This window comes from Mustela erminea, chromosome 13 (genome assembly GCF_009829155.1).
Source record: "Mustela erminea isolate mMusErm1 chromosome 13, mMusErm1.Pri, whole genome shotgun sequence".
In the NCBI taxonomy this organism is placed as follows: domain Eukaryota; kingdom Metazoa; phylum Chordata; class Mammalia; order Carnivora; family Mustelidae; genus Mustela; species Mustela erminea.
The window spans coordinates 37181796-37205484 of record NC_045626.1 but is presented as its reverse complement, the minus strand read 5'-3'; the positions used below and the strand labels follow the sequence as shown (position 1 = coordinate 37205484).

Genomic DNA, 23689 nt, shown 5'->3' with positions numbered 1-23689 from the left:
ACCTTCTAGTTCAGATTAAATCTAGCCCCTTTTATGACATCAGAGACCCCCAAACCTGGCACCACCCCTCACCAGCCTCAGTCTCCTCCATTCTCCATGACGAACCGGTGCGTCCACCAGCCTGGCTCCCTCACACTTCCCTTGTTCATGACACGCTAAGGCCTGGAATGTTCTTCTCTCCTTGCAACACATCCTCTCTTCTGCCCCCGAAATCTCCACTATTAAGACCCAAGTCAAGTGATGCCTCCTGCCTGACCTGTCAGAATTAGTCACCTCATCTGTGTCCCCGCAGCACCGTGGACACAGCAATCCCTTTAAGGATAGTCAGTGAATGCGTACTGGACGAAAGGATGACAAGGCGGTCAAACATAGCCAAACGCTGCTCTGCTGCACCTTCTCAAGCTGCTAACGAAAAGCAGGCGGACTGGGCTGTGTTCCCAGCCAAACCTGAAAGGCAGACTTTTCAGCCACGGGGAGGGTATCCACTCCTGTCTCGTGGTCACCTGCCCAGCGGCATCTCCAGGAACAGCTGTTTCAGCGATTACACATTTGGTCCTTTCCCTGAAGCCTCCCTCCTTTCTGGTGCTGGGAGGAAACCAAAATTCTTCCTGGAAAAGAATCAGAAAAATGTATGGATTTTGTCAGCCTTCTTAAAAATTGATACAACAGCAAGTTGAGAGGACTCAGAGGATGGAGTGCAGAAATGAATTTTTCATGTATTCGCTAGGAAGCGAGCTATTCTAAATTTGCCAAGTATGATGTATGTTTTCCTTCTTCCATAAATCAACTGTTCTCTCAGGAACTTTAGATCTCTATATTGATCTGCATGGACCATTGTCCCTCATGTCTTCTCTCCATTAATCATCAAGTAATTTCCAGGAAAGGATGTTCACAGAGATTACGCACTCTAACTCTTCTGAAGTTGTTAGCAGACAACCAGACTTCATGACCAGGCCAGAGGCCTCCATCCACAGGGGTCACCTGTTCTGGAAAATGAAACCCAGTGATATCTCTACTGATCTACCCCAACACCAAGAGGCAATTGCCCTTTCCTAGTGACCCTAAAGAGAGAGCTGGAAGGAAGGCCTGAGATGGCATTCCCAGCAGTAGGCCCCAGGAAATGCATCAAACTGGACAGTGTCCAGACAAAGAGACATGATCTCCAGGGAGCCAGGGCCCTCCCCTCCCCAGAGTCTGGACATGCGGTGGGTGTTGTTGGGCATTGCGGGGAAGATGCCAGTGAATCGTGTCTCCAGCACAGAATCTCCACTTAGTCTTCACACAATCAGACTGCTTGAAATTGTACCAATTAGAGATTCATTTAGGAGATGGTGGCTCTCCGTCACTCACACAGCGGTGTAATTTAGATTCAGTCTACTGTTTTTCCCTTAACACATAACTACAGTCAATTATTTGTCTCTTAACACAGAACCACTAATAGGGGCTTTGAAGGAAGGAAGCAGGCAGGAAGAAGTGGGGAAAGCTGAGACCAGGAGACCAGGCAGTACAAAGCAGGGAGCATTGGGAGTGGAAATGCCTCAAACACAGCGGGAAAGCTCAGGGCTTGAGCAGAAGGGGAGGTAAGAGACTTACAGACAGGAGGGTTCCAAGGACCAAGTTATTGCCCAAGGCGGGGATAAGGGGGTTGGGGGGGGGCAGGCAGCCCTGTGGGCTCCCTGTACTGGAGAGCCCAACTAACGGGTGCAAGCAGCACCAGGATAGCCATTAAAATACTGAAATACATACCCACAGCCCCACATCTGAAGTCACTGGCTCCAGACAGGTCCCAGGAGTCAGAACCTCTCGGGCTTTAGAAAGGCCGCACAGCGCAGTTAGCATATACACAGCTTCAAATCCTTATGAAACAAAGTACTTTGCTTTTTGGATTTCAGATTTGCAGATAAGAGATTTGCACCTGCATTTCTGGAGTGATTGATAAACAGACCGCAGGCTCTTCCACCCCTGGGGCACTCACACTCTCCCCCACAACCCCAACCGGGCACCTGAAAGGTATCCTCCAGGCCAGCCAGAAGCCCTAGGCTGCTACTCCAACACCTCGGATGGGGCCAGGCCCTGCACCTCCTCAGCTTCAGGCTGCTAAACCTTTCTCATTAGTGAAGCCTGCGATGGGTTGTCCTGATGCCTTTGGTCCTCAGAAGCAACTGTGGGGCTGCGGGAAACCCCCAGGCTTGCCGACGAAAGGGGGATCCACTTTGTTTCTGCCATTCTCTAGCTTGGAGGCTTCGGGTAACCGTTACCACCTCTGAGCCTCAGCTGGCTAACCTGAAAAATGGAGCCTCAGTTGGCTAACCTGAAAAATGGGAATATTATACTTGATACAGTTGCTAGGAGGATGAAGTGAAATAGTTGGGGTTAAATTAATTTATAGATGGCAAACTCCTATTCGAATATAAGCATCTATCATTCCTAGTTCCAAAAATGAGGAGAATGAAACCAAACAATGTATGTAAAAGTGCTCTGGCCACTGTAAGTTACATTAAAAAGTGCCATTGTATTACTACTACTACTACTACCATTACTACTACTACTGTGATTATCAGGAAACTCCTACCCCAGAAGAGGGTCTGGATCCCCAGAGTTGAGGGGGTAACCCAGCTACATAGCCAAGAGGAGCCTCCTTCCTTCAACCCCTCTGTCCAACCTCCCATCCCAGTTGCTCCTCCCTGCTGTGTGACTGGTCCCTGGGGAAAAGGACAGGTAAGGGCAAGAAGCCTGCCAGGGGCCCCGCCCGGCTCAGGGCAGAGGGACTCCTTTGAGGGCCCCCCAGCAGCCCAAACACAGCCGGGCCCCTGCATTCCAGGGTAGCCAGAGCATCTGTGCTCAGAGCATCTGTGCATCTGACCCCAGCCCAGGCTCTCCCGCTCGACCTCCCCCAGCCATCCTCTTGACCTCTCTGGGCATTGCAACCCCACACTTGCACATTTAGAGTGATGATGCCTAGTGCGGTTGGTCGTGGAGAGAAATCAGTGGGGAGGCACATGAAAACCCCTCTACCTGGCAAAGCACGACGCAAAAGTGAAGTCGTTTCTTATCAGTGTGGGGAACAGGAGGATACCACGGTAGCTCAGAAGCGGAGGTTACGTGGTTATTGAGACTGAGCTGGCAAAGTCTGCTGGGGGAAATCAGACGCGTCCTTGAGCAGGCTGGGGCCACAGGCTGCCAAGGGTCACGCTCTTCCCTGGGCCCGGACAGACCATTCAAGGTACTGCTGAGAGTGAAAGAGTGGCATCCCCAGCCCACCGGCGTCACATGAGTTCTTTGCTCTGTTCTCTTTTGCCTTGTTTCTAATTCTAGATTTTTCTCAATTTATAGATTTGACTTTTGTGTGTGACGCTGAGCCCCAGAAAGCTAACAGCATGGCATTTTCCAGAACTGATGTTGTGTGTCTTAACTGCAAGCAGACCCCACAGCAAAGTGTAAATCGAATAGTCCAGAGCACTGCTCTCAGGGGGCATGTCCCTGGGTCTGAATGCATTGATGGTCAGTCTCTGGGTCTTGCTGTGAAAGAGTCTTCTGTCTCCCTGGCCGGACCCAACAGACTGGAATGGAGTTTATGTGAACGCCCAATGCACCTGAGGGTCCCACTGCATTTTCTTACTCATGATTGGCTTCCTTCGTAGACTAATTATCATAACATGGAAAAGCTTTCCAAGAAACCTCATTGTAGAAACAAAGCTGTGAAATTCAAGGTGTGAATGGTTTCATGCCTAGGAGTATAGTACAGACAGAAATGGCTTTTCATTGTTTTCTACTTTTTTTCTTTACTCACTTTTAAATCTCACTGTTCTTATTGCTAAAATAACTGCTTTTTCATAGACGCAGAGAAAGACATTCTCTACAGGAGATGTGGCCAAAAATCCCTAAAGTAGCCGAAAATTAGAAACCGAGAGTTCTTTTCTCTTCCTCATTTGAATCGAGTCACAGAGCAATTTGACAAAGTGAACTTTTGCCCCAAAATAGGGATTAAACAATTTGTGCCTCATTTGACCCTTAATTGGAGACTCAATATGCACCATATTACATGGCGTGATCTGGCCTATAAATTATCCTCTAAAGATCATGCCAAGACAGAGAGAGAGATTGAAAATTTAGGAATTATACAAACCACATCCATTCCCAAGGGTCTCCTAGTTTATATTTCAAACTCTATCCTGAAATGTCTTTTTATGCTACACGGAACTTCCCTCCAAGAGGAAACAGACACACCTTGTAATTATCACCGCTTACCAGTAGCCTCATTGAACGGGCACACATCTCGCGTCCTATAGAACAGGCCTCTACTAATATTCTTAACTTCCAGTTGTAACCCAAACTCCAGACTATAGCCATGTGGCCCTGAATTCTGTGCCCCCGGCAACTCAGGTTTCGGATTACCGTCTGCATGAGCCCGGGCGTCGTCCTGCTGGGGAACCCTCAGGGTTACAGTTTTTTATCTTTGCCCGAGGCTTTGGGAAAACCCGTTAATGACTTGCCTTGTCTCTCCAGACGCAGGGGGCAGGTTCTCCTCGTTCCTCCCCGAGCCACACCATCAGCAGGCCCATCCCCATGCCGGTGCGCTCCGCGTCCGCCTGCTCCAGCCCGTCGCACACCCCTCAGGACTCCCTCACGGGGGTCGGGGGAGACGTTCAGGAGGCGTTTGCGCAGAGTAAGTGGGGGGAGGGGGGGGCCTGGCTGTCGCTGCGTTCTGCTTCCCTCCGCGGCAAGTGGGACCCCGCGGTGTGCTGGGCGGGTGGAGTTCATCAGAGCCACCGAGCGGCTCGGCCCGCGTGGCCCTCGGCCCGACTGGTCTGGAAGCTCCGTAGGCGGGTCAGTCTCTCGCTTCACGGTCCTCCGTCCCTTCGGCTTCTCTAGCCCCGCTCCTCTTTTTAGGAGTCTGTGCGCATTAAGGGAAGGGACATCCTTTCACCGGTATCCCGGGAAACTTTGTAAATGGAATCCACTTTAAAATTCCGAGAGATCTTATTTCCTGCTTTCTTCTCTCGGTGTTGAAGCCAACTCAAGATTGAGGTTAAACTGCCCCGGCCGAAGCGGGATGGAGCCCCGCGGCGATCCAGCGGTCGCTCCGTCATTTGACAGCCGCCCGCCAGCGTTGAATCACTGCCTCTGTAACGTGGGGCCCTGGGGTTCAGCCTCCACAGTCAATGGAGAAGCCCCAGGAGTGATAAATAGAACCGTATTCTCCCACCTGCTACGTTTTCCATTCACACACCAGGGGTAGGGGCAGGGTCCGCAAGGCAAGCGGTTTTGTGCCACTGTGAAACTTTTTCTTGCCATCGCTTTTTAAACCTACAGAAAGTTCAGAAAAAAGAAAAAAATCTTCTTACAGGACCCTCACCTTGCCAGTCTCATTCCCAAACTATTAGACAGTTTGGTCCTTCTCAGCTTTTCATTTATATATGATTATAGGTAATTTTTACAAACACCTACTCTTCTTTTTCACTCAAACAAGACCATGCATTGTATTTTGGTCTGCAGTTTGCAATTTTTTTTAGGTTAGCAGTATATCATGAACATCTTTCCAGGTCCTCACATAGAGATCTAAGGAAAAGGGAGATATATTTGATTACTAGTTTTAAGGCATAAATAAATAAATAAAGTCAAAAGACAAAAAAATAGACTGAGGAAGACATTTCCAGAGTGTGTGGCAATCGAGTTTCACGATTGTAGCGCCACATAAAGCATATAGAGATCAGTAAGAAAAGACAGTCCTGAAACAGAAACAGGTGGAGGATATGGACAGAAGCAGCACTATAAATTGCCAATAAAGATATAAAAGGATGTCCAGTCTCACAAACTGTTGTAGAAATACAAATATCACCTCTCGCTTAGCAGATTAAAAAAAATTAACATAGGCAGAGATTGCAAGCGTATGAGGAAAGAGACACTCATGCATTGCGTATGGGGACAAAATCTTAAATCTTAAAGGAAGAGAATGATGTACTACTGTCTACTCTGCGGGAGAGGAATAGATCCATAAGAGGGCTTTTTCTTCTGCAAAAGAAAATAAGTTATACAAAATAAACTTTTTTTTTTACTTTTTAGAAGAAAAAAATGTTCTTTCTCTCAATCTCATCTTGAAGAAATTTACAGCATTTTTAACCAAACTGAGCTTTCAATTATCATTGTTTTATCTGACTCTTGACTTTTTAATTTACATATATTTATTATTTTACCTATTGAGGTTTACTTCCGGAGGAATTACCAGAAGAGCCGTCGTGGCTTAGGGGCAGCCCCTAGCTCATAAAGAACTCATGTTTTGTAACTTCATCTGCAAGTCAGGTGTTTGGATTCTTGAGCCCTTTTTTTCCAAGATGTTATGGAGCCCTCTGTTCCATCGCTACCTCATACCCAAGCCAGTCCACAGACACCCATTTAACCCTTTGTGTGCCTGAAACCTCATCATAAGCTTTGTCTGCCATGAAAAACCATAATCGAAGTTGGAATTCAGAGTCCCGGATGTACACCTTCTGCCCAGGTCTCACAGCAGGGGCAAGAATGAATCCCCACCCCATCCCACATTCTGGGGCATTTAGCAGATAGAGTTCCCACTCCCCAGAGATACCTATAATGGTAGGTAGGGGGAACTCCAGGAGCCCTGATGAGAAACAGAGGCTGTGGTGATGGAGATCAGAATCCCATGTGCTGGCCACCAGGTCATGGCAGAAACAGTAGTAGCAGCTGGCAAGGTGCAGCGCTCCCGGCAAAACCAGACTTTACATCTGTGTGTTTTCCTAACAAGAGGCGGCTATAGATACTAGCTGACCTGGGACCATCCCAGTTTATGGCGGGTCACCTAGTCTTATTATTATGGCCAGCCCCTTTCACTCGCAAACTTGTCCTGATTTGCACAGTAAGTTGAATGAACCCCTCCTTCGTCTGTGGCCACTCCCCTCAGTACAATGTATTGTTCCAGAAAATGAATCGAAGCACTTCTGAAAAGGAGAAGTCTTTGAAGCTCTCTTGCTTCAGGATTATCAATGTAAATGATAAACTGCATAAAAATTTGGGGGGGGGGAGTACAAGCTGTGTTTGTTTGTTTGTTTGTTTTTAATTATCATTTCTTCTTCACTCAAGGTTCAAGAAGAAATTTAAGGAATGACTTACTAGTTGCTGCAGATTCCATCACTAACACCATGTCCTCTCTTGTGAAAGAGCTGAATTCAGGTAAGTCCCCAGTCCCCTTTAGGCTGTCCACTCATTGCAGAGGGACCGATAAGTGCTAGGGGCCTCTGTTAGAGATCTCATCATCAAGTAGAAAAAGATATATTAAAGATCTATGTGGTACTTTGCTGGTATATTCAGACTTTTTAGTACTATTTATATTTTACTGATTGGAAGATGGTTAATACATGCTCAATGCAGAAAGTTTGAAAAATACAGAGGGGAATAAAGAAATATACAAAAATTGACTTGTAAACCCAGTTTTTATAATATCTGATATTTGTAAGGTATAATATCATGATCCAAAGTGATATGATGCTAAAGTTATTTCTTAAAGTCAAATGTTTTATTTACTCATTTAAACTCTGTTCATTGGGAATGCATGGCTATTTGAATGAGGCTAAATGGAAATTTACCTTTGCAGTATGTCCAAAGAAAGATCTTTCCAGAAAATAAAGAGCATGACATTGAGAGGGACTCTTTATTCTAATAATACTACAGTTTTTAAAACTTTAACAGCATGAATATGCCGATAAATATCTTACCAGTTACTAATACATCTCATCTGTTCCTTTAGTACCCCAGCAAGATAGTTGTCTGACTATCACAAAGTCACAAAGTTTGAGATTAAACAATTATAAGAAATACAACTTTAAGGAGTGCCTGGGTGGCAGAGTTGGTTAAGCAGCTGCCTTGGGCTCAGGTCATGATCCTGGGACCTTGGGATCGAGCCCTACATCCAGCAACCTGTTCAGCGGGAAGCCTGCTTCTCCCTCTCCCTCTCCCTCTCCCTCTGCCTGCTACTCTACCTGCTTGTGCTCTCTCTCTCTCTGTCAAATAAATAAATAAAAATTATATATCAAAAAAAGAAATACAACTTCAATATTAAAAAGATTCTGGATTTAGTTTTCTTAAAGCTTCTACAATAAGAATTAAAGTAATAAAAATTGTTGCTGCTAGTCTAAATTAAAATTACCAAGTAGGATAAAAATGGCAGTAATTAATACATCACAACTAATGGCGTCTACCCACAGCCCTAGCGCATGGTGACTAAAACGTTGATCTCATTGTGGAAGCTTCAAATACTATCAGTTTATACTCACAATACTTTGAGATATTAAATGAATGTAGTATTTTAGTTTTAACTTCCTGTATTAAAGTAATAGTAAGGGGCACCTGGGTGGCTCAGTGGGTTAAACCTCTGCCTTCAGCTCAGGTTATGATCTCAGGTCCTGGGAAAGAGGCCCCCATCAGGCTCTCTGCTCAGCAGGGAGCCTGCTTCCTCCTCCCCCTCTGCCTGCCTCTCTGCCTATTTGTTATCTCTGCCTGTCAAATAAATAAATAAAATCATAAAGTAATAGTAAGCAAAAGTAACAGCAATTCTCATGAAGACTTTTGTAGAAGGGGCAAAACAGATGTATTAAGGAATTAATTCTGGAGCACCTGGGTGGCTCAGTGGGTTAAAGCTCTGCCCTCAGCTCAGGTCATAATCCCAGGGTCCTGGGATCAAGCCCCGGCATTGGGCTCTCTGCTCATCACTCTCTTTGCCTGCCTCTCTGCCTACTTGTGATCCATGTCTGTCAAATAAATAAATAAAATCTTTAAAAAAAAATTAATTCAGTCAAGACACAAAAACTCCTCAATATGTTTGAGATTTAAAAAGACAATATTGTGTATACCTAATGATTTTCTAGAAATTCATGTCAATATCAAATGGCATTTTGGGAAAAAAAGATAATAAACTCACCTGACTTATGTACCACAACTGGTTAATGTTTTCCACAGCACAGGCTGATTTATGTTAAGCCCAGCAGCCCTCTTATTTGCCAATCACTAAAAAAAAAATCTAAGTCATTCTTCATTTCTTCCATGGTACCTAACAGAGGTGGGGAGTGAAACAGAGAGTAACGTGGATTCTGAATTTACGCGAACTCAGTTTGAGGATCTGGTTCCATCGCCCACCTCAGAAAAGGCTTTTCTAGCGCAAATCCACGCCCGGAAACCTGGGTACCTCCACGGCAGCACCCCCCCCAGCACCATGCGCAGTGACGTGTGAGTATCGGCGGCTGGGGGTCTTTCTCAGCAACATAATACTTTGTAGGCAATACGGGAAAATAGAAGCTTGGTTGCTTCATTCTTTATTTCAGAAAGGGATGATGAAGTTTTCTTTTTCTGCCAGATGAGGTAGAAGGATGGATGCTACATTAAATTGGGTGTTGGAACCATAAGTGACTCTTAATCTCACAAAACAAACTGAGGGTTGCTGGGGGGAGGGGGGTCAGGAGAGGGGGTGGGGTTATGGACATTGGGAAGAGTATGTGCTATGGTGAGTGCTGTGAAGTGTGTAAACCTGGCGATTCACAGACCTGTACCCCTGGGGATAAAAATACATTATATGTTTATAAAAAAAATAATAAATAAATTTAAAAAATTGGGTGTTGGGACTTTTCCGCCTTCATACCTACCCAGAATAGCCATAACCAAAACCAGCCGGTGCTTGTTGAGAGCCTGGCACACCCAAGGCGCAGGGCTAGGTGTACTCAAAATAGTATTAAGGATCCCTCTCTGCCTTTCGGGACTCACAGACTCGCTCAGGAGATAAATCATCCTACCTTCTAAATGTACTGCATTTGCCCTTAGAGGACCCGGTGATGCTGGAGAGGCCTCTCTTCAGAATGGGTGTGAACGTTATCTGAGCACCTGAGATTGAAATCAATGAATGTCTAAAGCCTCATTATAAAGAAATCCAATCTGGTGGACTTGTTGAGTGTGTGTAAATCTGACCTTTGAAAGGCATTTTGCAAAGATTTTCATCCAATTAGGCTTCTGTGGCTTGACAGAAAGCAGCAGAACCCGTGACATCCCCTCTAGACTTGTCTGTGTCCCTGGATCAGCTCAAACTCAAAGCAGACAGGCCTAGGAGCCCAAAGCTGAGAAGCAGAGGGGGAGGCCCTAGGACGGGCTTGCTGGAGCCCAGCGTGAGTGGGAAGGAAGGCTGGGAAGCAAGGAGAGCCTGCAAGAGAGGGGGGCCCAGGTAGCCGTGGGAAAGGTGGACAGAGAGGCTCACCGGAGGGTTACAAAGGGGTTCCCTGAGCTTTACAGACCAGGAAGGTGATGGTGCTTAATGTGAAAAATGCTGCAGGCTAGTCTACAAAAGTAAACTGGCCGTTTTCAGGACCCAAAGAAGAAATGAACCAGAGGCCTTTCTGGTGTTTTGGATCTCAGTCCAAGTAGTGAGTAGACCCGTAGTAATGGGGAACTATAGAGAGATGTGGTTGGAAAGCGGGTGTGAAAAGGCAGGCGGAGAGATGCCAACAAAACAGTTCTGACATGATTGTAAGTAGCAGTAGGCTGCCGCTTTTCCTTTTGGTTTGCTTTCGTGTCCTTTCCTCTATAATTTAGAATTATCTGATTTGCTTCTTATTGAAAATGGTGAATTAACTGTCGGCAGTGTAGCTGGTAAGTAACCTGTTTGATTTTTCAGAATGAAGCATTTACATGTGCTTACCTGAAGTTTTCTTGTTCTAATCCAAAACTCCAAGACTGTAGCTAGATCTACTCTACTCCACTGTCCCCAGCATTCTGGTGACAGTATCAGCTACCACCACCAGGCTGCGGGACTTGGGAAGGGAAAGTTCACAGAGGCCTCGCAGTCCTATTTAGGCTGGCCCCAAACCTCTAAAAATAATGAGAACATGTTGTACAGATATAAATAAACATGAACAGTGGCATTTAAGTTCCAGCCCAGAAACTTCTACTTGATCGCTCTTTTCACTTTAGGGCATGTCTTAATATCTGTCCAATCGAAACAGACACCGGGTTTTATTCTGAGAATATTTTAATCATATGATTTAGGTAGCGAATTTATGTTTAGTCTCAGAAAGGGTTCTTATAAACGGGGATGGAGAGATACGAATAGAGTCACGCATTAGTGAATGAGACCATTCTTCACTCTTTATCTCATGATAGAACTGAACAATTTGAAACGATTTCTTAGATTCAGAACTAGTATGAATTTTTTAAGATCAAGAGCTATGGGTTCAAGTGTGACCTCCCTGACACCCATGAGCTGATTATTCTAAGACTTAATCTACGGTAAAAAATAAAGTACATGGGTGCATATCCCAGCACAAAGCGGGGGTAAATTATGAACAAATGTCCTTAATCATTATTTCACTAGAGGGCTCACTTTCCTTATAGAAAGTGTTCTTGGATTCCATCTTTAAAAAAATTAAAAAGGCCTGCAGATTGGGAAAAATAAATCCTCTCCAAAGATAAGGCCACCTCTTTTAAAACTGACAAATGCTTTAAAGGCAATTCACTTTTGTAAACCAGAGGAAAACACAGATGACCAATGATCATCAGAATGCCTTAGAAAAATTACATATGAGAATGCCTTGATCATTCATTTCTCCAAACTTCCAAAGTTTGTGTTTTGTTTTTTGGGGGTTTTAGGGAGGGGGGTGGTTGTTGTGTTGGTTTTTTTTAAATTTTCTGTTAGGTAACAGAAGATGTTGAATTGAAGTGAATTGAAGCCAAAAAGAGAATTCGGGGACTCAGTTAATTGGGGCCAAAAACCACAGCTAACACATGCATTCCACTCCTATTTTTAAGATTTGCTCCCAAACACCATTTGTGGTCTGTTCCCAGGGTCTCAGAAGACGGGGACCCCTACGTGCGGCCAGACGATGAGAACTATGAAAACGACTCAGTCCGGCAGCTGGAGAATGAGCTCAAGATGGAGGAGTACCTGAAACAGAAATTACAAGATGAAGCCTACCAGGTATGGGCATCCAGGCCCCGCCCCAGCACCCCGCCCCTCGGTGGCCGGGTCTTTTACATCACTCAGAAAATCCGCCCCTTCTCCTTTCTTCCACCCTCCCTCTCCAGAATATTTTTTTTTTAAGATTTTATTTATTTATTTGACAGAGAGAGATCACAAGTAGGCAGAGAGGCACGCAGAGAGAGAGGAGGAAGCAGGCTCCCCGCTGAGCAGAGAGCCCCACTCAGGGCTGGATCCCAGAACCCTGGGATCATGACCTGAGCCAAAGGCAAAGGCTTTAACCCACTGAGCCACCCAGGCGCCCCTCTCCAGAATATTCTGATTGCATTCCTTAAGCCACATGTTCTAGGCAGTTGTAAAAATTTTAAATACTTTCTTAGAGCTCTACTGTTCACCATGAATTCTTAGAAATTATGATCTGAAAGTGAAAAAGACCTTGTCCCTTTAGGGGAAACATAGTGACTAACGATTTATACTCCTCTAAGATCATTGGGAAAGATGCAATTTCTCATAGATCAAAAAAAGAAAATGTAGGGGCACCTGGGTGGCTCAGTGGGTTAAGCCGCTGCCTTTGGCTCAGGTCATGATCTCAGGGTCCTGGGATCGAGTCCCGCATCGGGCTCTCTGCTCAGCGGGGAGCCTGCTTCTCTCTCTCACTCTCTGCCTGCCTCTCTGCCTACTTGTGATCTCTCTCTGTCAAATAAATAAATAAAATCTTTAAAAAAAAAAAAAAAGAAAGAAAATGTAAAGAACAAGGCCTGAAGAAACTGAGTAAGTATAAATATATCTCTTCCCTTGAATCCTTTGTCCTCAGCCACCTTCCCTGCCCACCTCATGTCAAAATAAGTCAGTAGGAGAGTATTACATCTCTCCAAGAAGGGTAGAGGAACTGTAGGCCCCGTGTTCAGCAGGGTGTGGATGAACAGATTGTCGTATATACTGGGGTATGTTATTAATCCAGCTGAGAATTCACCGAACATAACGCGCACAACTGGGAATAAACGTAATTAGTAAGTCATCCCGAAGGGAATACGTTTTCCCCATGGAGATTTTTTTACTGCCCTGTTGGTCTTGCTTGTGTGTTTCTCCTCCCTGTGATTCACAGGTGTTTTCTTGAGGTTCTGGGAGCTCAGGGATGTTTGCCTGGTTGAGACCTACTGACCCCCCCACCAGGCCCCACAGGATATTTCTTCATGTCAGGCTTTCTGTCCAGTGGCCAGACAAGCCTCCTCCATATTTTTAGGTGAGCAGTGGCTCTCTCTTACTCCGTTAGTGAAGGGAAGAAAAGCAGAGAGAATACATTCTCTCTACTTCTCAGAATATGTTTATGAATTGTTTTGAAAATATTTTCCCAAGAAGAATGTGGCAAGAGAGAAACTGAAGCCGCCCAACCCCATCCCAACAATATAAAACAAAGGTTTTGCCTGTTTGGATGCCCCATTAGCCTTTTCGGTTTAACAACCGTATTTTAGAAGCAGCTAAAATGAAGACTTCATCATACCCCATGCCCACTCCCCACAAAAGAAAAAAATCAGTGACTATATATAAAGGTAAAGCCACACTTCAACACTACAGAAAAAGTTGCCGGAAGTGGAGAACCATGGAGAATGCTCTTTGCCACATCTATGGCCTGTCCACAGAAGGAAATTAGCCTGGGTGAGGCTTCCAGGGTGTCTCTGGGAGCGTTGAGGGATGGCATTCCTACACGAGTTTTATTTGGCTCTGCTGCCGAGAGGGAAAGAGGTATATGGTTAAATAATCAGTGTTCTGGTTCATGCTGTTAGCTGCGCCTGTTAGGCCTCCCTCTTCGAGCCCATATTGGTTTCTGGATGTTGGTGACAACAGTCACTGAAGTTCTCAATTGTTTTTTTAACAGGGGATAGTCATTTTGTATAAAATACTAAATTATATTTATTTATATTATATTAATTATAACTATATGGTATTTATATATAATATATAATTATATTATAATTTATATATTAATTATATTACATTTAACCTTCTATGAATAAAATGAAGGGAAATGCTATTAATAGCTTAAGGTGCAGTTGGAGTCTTTGCCATCTCTAGTTAATCTTAAGCCCCTTCTCTCCTTTCCATGCCCAGCAACTTCAAGGGGAAGGTAAAGAAAAGGTGTAGGAGACAATAGTAGGCCTGTGTGTCCCTACTCAAGGCATATGCCCTAGAGAAGGCTGAAGTGGCGTTCCTTGACTCTTCTGTGAGCATATGGTTCCCTGACGGGTCAGAATGCTGTTTTCATTCATTGAACTCTCACTCTCTGTCCTTCTGCATGGCTTCCAACCAAATAATTCACCAGCTTGACCGCATCACAGACTTGACATGTCACCTTTCTTGTTTGTGTCCTTTGTCACCCGCAGGTCAGCTTGCAAGGTTGAATACAATATCCTTTTATCACTCTCCTCTCAAGTAAGTACTGTCTTCTTTAGGAGGAAACGTGGCACCGTACACTGAATTCTGATAACTAGTAACCTCAGTTCACAACCACTCTGTCTTAGGTGTTTCTGTGTTCCCGTGTCACAAATATCCTCCTTCCCTCCTGATGGCAAAGAATCATCCCGGCCTATGGAGCATTTCATTAGAACCCAGGGGAGATTTGGCAGACAACCTTGGGAATTGACTTTTTACTCTATTAATTAGGAAAATTGGCACAGACACTTCTATAACACCAGAGATGCCCCAGAAATCCTCCAGGGCTGGAGGGCCCCATCACCGGTCCCTAACAGCACCTGACTTTGCAGCTTCTCCATCACTTGACAAGGGAAGGTCCAGGCGAGCTCAGCATATCCAGAGCTGGGCCAGCCTCAGAGTCGTGCTGTGTTCAGGACCCAGAGACTGAATGTGTGCACCTTAATACATGAAGGCAAAACCATGCGTTCTTAAAGAAAACAAAAGAAGCAAAAGAGAGGGGGCAACTTCTGCAGCCTTTTATCTTTGAAATAGCAAATTCAAATGCATTGTGGAATTCAGCAAGATACAGCTTAGTTTAAATATCATTTACGTGGCATGGGATTCCCTACCCCCAGGGACCTAGCAACTTACGTGGAAAATCATCAGTCACATGACTGTGTAGCGAGACTGGCGCTTGACTGGCAGGACAACTGGAGTGGAGCGGTTTAAAGCTCAGAGCCTGAACTCCGATGGCCCCAATTTCAATAGGGGTGCCACCAAATCGTGGCCGCCTAACCCTGACAAATTATTAAACCCCTCTGAACTTCTGTTCCCTCTGCACAACATATAACATAATACTTACCTCGTAGTGGAGTTGTCCTCATTGGGATGTAGTTTATAAAGAGCTTAACATGGTGCCAGACACACCATAATTTATTGTGAGTGCACATGTACGTGCCCGGCACTGCACTCACTGCTTCACAAGCCATTCAGTCCCGGGGAGCTGCTGGAGTTGCTGCGTGAGTGTAGGGGAAGCCCCCCTGGCCCAGGACTCAGAACTAGCTTGCTCTCTGTATTTTTATAAACAAAGCTAGGACTCTGCCATGTGCAGAGATTTTATACACTTTTGGCTACCCTGTCTCGTAAGTGTAGATGTTGTCTCTGGCTCCAGCTAATGGCCATTTAACTGTCCCCCATTACAGTTCCAAGTAGATACACCTCTCCCAGTTGCTGGCTGGAGGAGCCCAAGGGCTTGTATCTACTTCAGTGACACAGTCTTTCCCAGCTGTGGTCTCTGAGACGTCTGTAGCACAGCTGGTCGTAAAGTCAGCTCTGCCTGCTAAGTTTAAAAAGGGATCTACTTCTCTTAAATGACAAATCAACTTGCAGAGAATAATCCTAGCTCATGCATTACCAACTTCGTGTCTCAGTCCTCGAGTTAGGATTAAGCAAGTAGACATCATGGCAGAGCTGTTGTGATGAAATATAGTTTACGAGCTCTGAGGCCATATGGGTGTAACTGACTATGTATTCTGGTCTCCGTCCCTTGGATTTGAGAATGCCACAGCCTGTGCTCTCCTGAGTCATGATGACCACAGTGGAAACAATTCCCAGGAGCCATTTCTGAAAACATCTACTCCCGTTATAACAGATCTAGTCCCAAAGGAGCAAGCCTCTCCTTTCACAGCATTTTCTTTCTCTTAGTGGCCGCAGTTGGATCATTTTTATTCTGCACATTATTTAAACATCAGTCACTAGTTCCTAGAAAAATATTTTCTTAAACAAACTAATGAAATGTCCTTGACATAAACTTAGATAAGAAGTGGCATTTGGGTCTTCTCCTGAAAAGCCAAAGATTTCAGTACTCTGAAAGTTCTTAAGCCACTGTTTTCATATTTTGTTGTCAATTTGGTGGTGAGAAACGGAAACCGTTGTGGCCTCTGCCATTTACTGCATTGTGTGGCTACCAAGCTGGGGTTCCACGGGGCTCTAGATATGAACTAGCCTGTCATGAAATCAGCCACTTAGGCAAAAGCTATTTAAAACCTTACAGATCCATCCTAAAGTCAGTGGCTTTTCATCTTTGCAGCTAGTTCTAACCTAGTTCTAGATGTAACCAAGAAATAGAGCTGAAATCTTAGAACAGTTTGTGCTATGGAAATCAATTGGTTTGGGCTTTCTGACCATGCGACAAGACCAGAAATTGCCTCAAAGCTGTGCATTTCTTATCCAAGGGTCTGGAAGCCAGCATCCCTGCTGCAAGTCAATTAGGTGTCTGCCAGGGCAGAGCCCTTCGCGGGGAAGGAAGAGAGGTTGGAACCCCAGACAAATAAAAGACCCACCCTCTGGCTCAAAAAAAAAAAAAAGCTATTTGAAAATAAATATGCAGTCATCAGTACTAACAGCAGTGAACAGAGTAAAACCTTGCCTTTCAACAAGCCTCTTTGGAAGAGATACAGTATACATAACATTTAACACCAAATTTAAGAATCCACCAAAACTCCATTTGGCAGGCTCAGATCTTGGATTTGTCCCTTTTGCATCCCTCTCCCCGGACGGTACACCACTCTCCTTGGCCAACCACATCCTACTTCAGAAACTGGGGGCTTGGACAATCAAAGTGGGTTTGGTTTTTTTTTTTTTTTTTTTCTAATTACCATGGCATTTTGATGGTAGGTGACTGGTCTCATCTGCACAAACATTTCCGTTTGCCTTGCTTCGACCTCCAGATGCCTCAAGCTCCCATTAAGCAAGAGACCCAATGCAGAGGACTCCTGTCCTCTCTTTCAGAAGGAGCAATGGCACACCATGTCCCAGGACCTTGGCTCCTGATTGTCAGAGGAAGGGAGGAGAGAGAGTGTGTGAATGTATGTGTGTCGGGCCAGGGTGGGAGGGGTTGCTGGGGAGAACCCTAAGCTTCGAAACCCTAACTTAGGGAACAGTATTCATCTTTTAAAAAAAAAGTTACACATTCCTTATTCCCAGGCAAGCTATAGTCAGACAGAGGATGAAGGTAACACGAAAGCTGGTGATGAAGGAGAGCCCCGCACCCACCCCCAGAGAGGAGAAGACACGCCGTGCAGCAGCCTCAGCGGCAAGAGGAGCCCCCCTGCGCAGCCACTCCTGACAGACCCCCACCCTTAGAGACGCGTTCTGCTGACCAGAGCGCAGCTAACTTGTCGTTCTAAGATTTGTAGTTCGTAGGTGTGTGTTTTGAGAAGGAAACAAAAAAGACTTCTGACTCCTGTTCAAAGCTAACTTATCAGTTACATCTTTTGTAACATGGCTCATCCCTGATTAGAAACAAACAAAAAAACAGCCACCACCACACACATGGAGAGAAAAAGGAAAACCCACAAGCTGAAAACCACACTGCTGTTGTTCACGATGGCAGTATTAACAAGCATTTTACGCCTTTGCACATGTTATCGAACCTGTTGAGTTTACAATGACAATATTAATACTGTTTATAGCTAGACGTTTGATTTCTGAATTCTTTGGGATTTTAGCGAACCAGTTTATTATACACTGTACATTTTTTTTCCCCGCAGCAATTGGAAAAGAACAACCACTTGCAATTATACACTAACCCCAAAGGATTTGGTACCTTAGTATACAGACTCAGAGCCCGGAAGCCAAGAAGGGTCCTTGGCCTGCACTGTCTGCATCTGTCTCTCAGTGTCTGTGAGCAATGACTTGAACCATCACACCAGGATAATCCAGTCTTTGGGGCTTCTTTCCAACTTGGGGTTGTTTTCTTTCAAGATACTCTAACAAATCAGCCATAGAATTTAGTGTAAATATTTTTTCCAAATAGATATCATATTCAAAAAGACAAAGGCAACATTCAAATGATATAGACTCTAGTTTTTAAAATCAGCACAGATCTTCTTAAAAACTGTGAACTATGTTTTGAAATACTCGTTGCTAAAGCTGTTTATAAACCACAGGTGCCATACGACCCCCACACGGACTCAAGTTGTCTCTGCTCTTCCAAGGGCGCGTCCCTCTCTTACAGCTTTAGGGAGCATGTCTAACCACACCGCTCGTCCACAGCTTCCCCTATCAGGTTGTCTGGAGGCCTTCAGCTTTAAATGTACAGGCTTAAAGTGTGCTTGCAAACGCTCACTCTCCTTTTATTTCTGAATGTGTATTGCCTTAGCTGGCTACCCGGTGTTCTGCATGCAGCCTTCTGTGGTCATGGGAGAGGAAATGGGCTCTTCTAAGTGGAGTTGGGATTTTGCCCTCAGCGAAAAGCTGATGGGCAAAAAGCACGGTCGAAGAAGGAAGAATGAAAGGCTCTGTGGATGGTCCTTTCTGAGAGCCCTTGTCAGGGAGCATTAAAGACCTCCCTTAGGGATTCTGGGGACATGACAACAGGATCTACTTGTTGCACGACTGGATGAAATAAAATCCGGCAACGTATTGAATACATTATACGTAAATGCACAGCTTCTCTGGAATTCCTGTCTCCTTTAAAAGAAAGAAGAGAACGTCATTTTAGAACAGTGGCTCTCAAAGTGGGGGCCCTGGATCCACAGCATCAGCATCACTTTGGGAATTTATTTAGAAATGCAGATTCTTAAACCCCCACCAGGTCCTGCTGCATCAGGAACTCTGGGGATTGGGCCCAGCCGTCTGCGCTTTAAGAAGCCCTCCAGGTGATTCCTGATGCATGCTAAAGGTTGAGAACCACTGCTTTAGAATAAAGTTGCATATAGGACCTCTAAATAGTCCTGGTTCAGGATAAGCAAGAAAGGCTCTGAGTCAACCTCAAAGCTTCAGCAATTCGATTTTGCTCCCGGGGCTGGCAAAAACCCTCTCCCACCCACTACATAGGTGGTGGTTGGTGTGTGCCCAGCTGAGAACAGACATCCTGACACCTGCCGGGTCCCTCTCCAGAGGGCGTGTCTGCGTCTGGTCAGAAACCATGTCCTTGGCTGCCCTTTGGAACAAAATCGCTTGCCTCGGCGATAGCAAAGCTCTCGGTTGGTGTTAGTAAGAAGCCCACGCTGTCCGTTGATGTGCGTCTTCCTACTTCTCCCAGAGAAGCAGCCTGACAAATGTCCCCAAGAACAGGCTTACACCAAAGGGGCACAACTGCACAGTTCTCAGATTTCTTTGCACAGATGGATTTTATTATGAGTTTTGTTGGTTTATCTTAATGTTCATCTCCTTCCCACCGCCCATCGTCTGTGAAACCAAACCTCTCTAGATGGAGCAGGTGGCCACTCGTGCCTCATACTCAGTACCCAAAACCACTCCATCCCAGCTACCTACATTGCCGTCAGCTCTAACTCATAGCCAGATAGTTCTGGAACTCGGAACTCGGATGCTGCAAGTGGCATTCAGCCCCTGTCCGGACTGAGCTGACATCTGTTGTCACTCTGTGTTTTGACATCAAAATGCTTGTCTAAGGTTCAAACCGTTTTGCTGATAACCTTCCCCCTTGTCATAGATTTCATTGCCAACTCCATGACACGGTTGTCACTAGCATCGTAGAAGCCATTGCAAGGACTCTGGAAACTGCCGCCAATGACCGGTTCCTGACTAACCAGCCGCCTTTTCTTTCTCTTAGCTCCACGTCAGCACTGAGACCAGACCCAAGCACCCCTGTCCTGTAGCCGAGACAAAATGGCGTGTATTGTTTTGGGTTTTTGTGGTTTTGGGGGGGTTTCTTTCCTTGGCTCTCCAAATTTACTTTTGGGACCTGTTCTAAGTGCAAATCCAGACGGTTTCACCTGTCCTGTCCGCGAGATACTTTTATCTTGCGGGGGTTTTCTCTTTCTTGTTCCACAATAAATTGCACATCCATCTCCACCAGAGATGATGGCCTATTAATGAGCACTGGTCTAACACAGCCAACCACCCCCATGGTGCCGTGTGGAGGGAGGGAAGGAGGGAGGTAGGGAGGGGGGCAGGGCAAAATCTGCTGTATGAGATTCAGGAATCAGTTGCGGTTGGTCAGGACGCAAGTCAGGGTAAGTTCAGTTGGTCAGAGAGAGATGTGCTGGAGATTGTGAAAAATGGATTCTCGAGTGATCTCTATAAGGCAGGGAAGGTTCATTTGTAAGTAGTAATGTGAACTGAATTGCATAAGAGTGTGGCCTTTGTTGTGATATACTATGTATTTTCTTATATGCATGAGCCAAACTGTTGCATCATAATTTAGCACTGATGTCTGCTTTTATTTTGATCATCTTTGTCCGCCCTTATTAGTTCTTGGCTGTTAACTGTAGATAGATCTTGTAAATACGGCGACCTTTGGTTGCTGCAATCACCTTGGTTTGATTCCGCGCAAGGAGCCACAAACAAGAACTCCACTGTGTCCTCAGAAGAAAGGGCATTTTTACTTTTGAACCAAAAAGAGAAAAAAAATCAGAAATGTTCCATCTTGAGGCTAATTAACTGTAAGACGTTTTTAATTATGACTACTGTCATTTGACACCATTTGAAATAACCAATTCAGAGACACTAAAGATTTCACAATATTCACTGGTATTGTAACAAAACTACTATTGTATGGATTTTTTTGTATTGCTGTTAAGTATTGTTTTGTGTGTGTGTGTGTGCGTGCTGGAACCTCCGGGAGACATGTTATATTTTGAAGTGATTAAACTATTTAATTGTGTGTCTATATTTTGGAATGGAATTATTTCTTCATTAAAAAATGTTTTTAAAAACACTATATCTGTGTCTTTTATTTCCTTCTTTCAATGAATCTTTCTTGAAGTAACATGGAGTCAGTCTGTTCAAAGGAGAAAGACAAGTCAACACTTGCAGCAGTAAGCAGCCCCATCGGTTGAGTCCTTACTACAGCAAAATATCTCCCTTTTCCCTGCCTATGGAAGAGTTCACGATTTAGCGCTTGCTTTATATCTGACACTGTTATAAGCTCTTTATGTTACTCGACTCGATCCTTTGAATCGCAGCGTCTAGCCAGGTACTTGGCAATTATGAGCTGCATAATGATATGTTCAGTGAATGAATAAATGAATTAGTAGCTTTTGTCTGCACTAGAGCTGGTGAGAAAGGAGAATCAGCACACCCTGGAGGTCGACGTGTTGATAGCAACAGGAATCAAATAAAAGTTCCAAAGAGTGGACAAAAACTCAGAGTCCACAGAGGCGATCACTCCCTCCATTCTCATTTCTCTTCCAAGAACCACTGGATTCCCATGCGGTGTTGGGTTGTGTGTTTTGTTTGCATAAGGAGCCAATTCCTTGGCGGAACCATAGCAGAATCTGTCGGGCTCCAGCACTTCATGAATGGCATTTTTGGGAACTCTGACTTGGAACGGTGCTGAAGGTCTGTGCTCACAGAGTCTGGGGTTGATTTACAGTTCATGAAAATGCTATAAACACTCAAGAGGCACTAGAGAAAGAAACCGAGAGGCTCTGCAGGACATCAACGCAGAGGCAAGTCCTGACCTGATATGACCACTAGTGGGCGCTCAGACACCCCACCACCCCCACCACCCCATTTGGAGGTGAGCAACAAAGGCATTTCCGTGGGTATCTGCCCCCAAGTCTCACTCAGCTGCCTCTTGTGCCTCATCCCCTCACCTCCTAGGAGCCATGCCACATTCAGTGCTGATCCCTACCTTCGCATTTCTTAAATTTATCTAACTGCCAAAGTCACCTGAAAAATTGGTTAATCTGAATTAGCAGGTCTAGGCTGGAGACAGGGAATCTGTATTTTAACAAGTGTTTCAGGTAATACAGTCTGACAAATTTTAAGAACTGCTATCCTCTTGCTACTCAAAATGTGGTCCAAGGACCAACAGTACTGGCGTCACCTGGGATGTAGTTACAAACACAAAATCTCGGGCTCCAAACCGGACCTACTGAATTAGAGTCAGCATTTCATCAAGCTCCCCAGGGAATCTGTGTACTGACCTGAAGTCCAGCTTTAATCCTAGCCTTCCAGGATGAGGTTCAGTTGGGCCCTCCTTAAACCAAGATAGTGCAGAGCTTCTCAGGCTTACAGAGTTTTGATTTAGTAGGTTGATGATGCTGATACTGATCTGAAGACTATCAGGCTATGGAATTCTTTCAACAAGGTTAAGTCTAGGGAACTTGTTACTGGTAAGTCAGATATGTGGATTTCTCTACATAGTAGGGGAGATACTCAAGTCTCAGGGCTTGAACATAATGGCAGCTTGGTTGGTTGGAGCCGCTGAGGTAACACCACAGCGGTTAAACTCTGCTATAAGCCCTGGAAGACTGGAAGCAGCTGAATTTAAGGATTCTGTCAAAGAAAAATCTATTGCTCCCAGGATTGAGGCCTCTGTCTCCATGATACAAAGAATCACCTGAGGGTAGGACTTGGTGGTCCTACTGGTCCCAAAAGGGCAGATTTGCAGAGTTGGGATAAGGCCAAGTTTGGTAAGAAGAAGCTGGCAACATTTCGGATTCATCATCCCAACAGCACACATTAGCTATGAGACACCAACACCCAGGAAGAAGTTCTCTGGGCACCTTGGAAACCTGGAATTCTGCCATCTGGGACTCTGCTGCCATGGACTATGCTGGGACACTATGTTGTGATGGGGCCACCTCCACTTTTGAGACCCTAAAGATATATAAACAAGGATGTTCATGCAGACTTGTCTATAGTACTAGGGCATAATGGACACTACTAAAGGAACACTTAAACTACTTATGGCATGATATGTTAGGCTGGAATACTAAGAAGCCTTTGTTGAGAAAGGTTGAGAAAGAGATATATATCTCAACATGGAAGATATTTGCATAAATCAAGCAAAAAAAAATCAGATTATTAGAGAGTGTAAGAATAGTCCCAACTTGATGAATATTTGGGTAGTGTGTATAGGAAAAAATACACCAAAATGGTGATGCTCTAAATCATGGAATTGTGGAGGATATTTTTATTTCATTCATCATGTTATTCTAATTTTCCCAGGTTTCATGACATAAATAGAGTAAATGGGAGAATGGGTAGATGGAGAAGAAACACCAGGGTTGGGCAGCTTCTTTGATTCAATAACAAGGCTACTGGAATTGGCCAACATCTTTGAAGGGCATGTCTAACAGTGTAAATGTTCTATGCCTTCAGTAAGCAAAGGATTCTCTTTTTGCCTGAAGAGATGCTCAGTAACATTAGTATGCCACAGAGCATTGGAAAATATGTGTATGTGTTTTATTTTAATGAAAACCTCATGAAAATATCAGTGGCTTATGAGTCAGGGTAAGTAATGACAATACCTCATCCTCCTCCCAATGTTAATCGGTTCAGTAACTGCAAGTGGAGCAGGAACGCAGGCCGTGCATGTTCTCCATCTCTGGTGTC

General features: G+C 44.8%; 1 protein-coding gene across 25 annotated transcripts in view; it reads left to right on the top strand.

Moving 5' to 3' along the window:
- Positions 1 to 21059, top strand: part of DTNA (dystrobrevin alpha) — a 356301-nt gene extending 335242 nt beyond the window's left edge. For 13 of the 25 annotated variants that reach the window (XM_032310167.1, XM_032310168.1, XM_032310171.1 and 10 more), the window contains 5 exons: positions 4507 to 4666; positions 7096 to 7185; positions 9066 to 9234; positions 11833 to 11965; positions 19956 to 21059. In XM_032310167.1, coding sequence (XP_032166058.1) covers positions 4507 to 4666; positions 7096 to 7185; positions 9066 to 9234; positions 11833 to 11965; positions 19956 to 20096 — 693 coding nt within the window. In that variant the 3' untranslated portion in view covers positions 20097 to 21059. Of the gene's footprint in view, positions 1 to 4506; positions 4667 to 7095; positions 7186 to 9065; positions 9235 to 11832; positions 11966 to 14346; positions 14396 to 17106; positions 17245 to 17362; positions 17641 to 19955 lie in introns of those variants that run through there. The other 12 variants (XM_032310175.1, XM_032310177.1, XM_032310182.1 and 9 more) reach the window with 4 other exon arrangements.
- The last annotated feature ends 2630 nt before the right edge of the window (positions 21060 to 23689 follow it).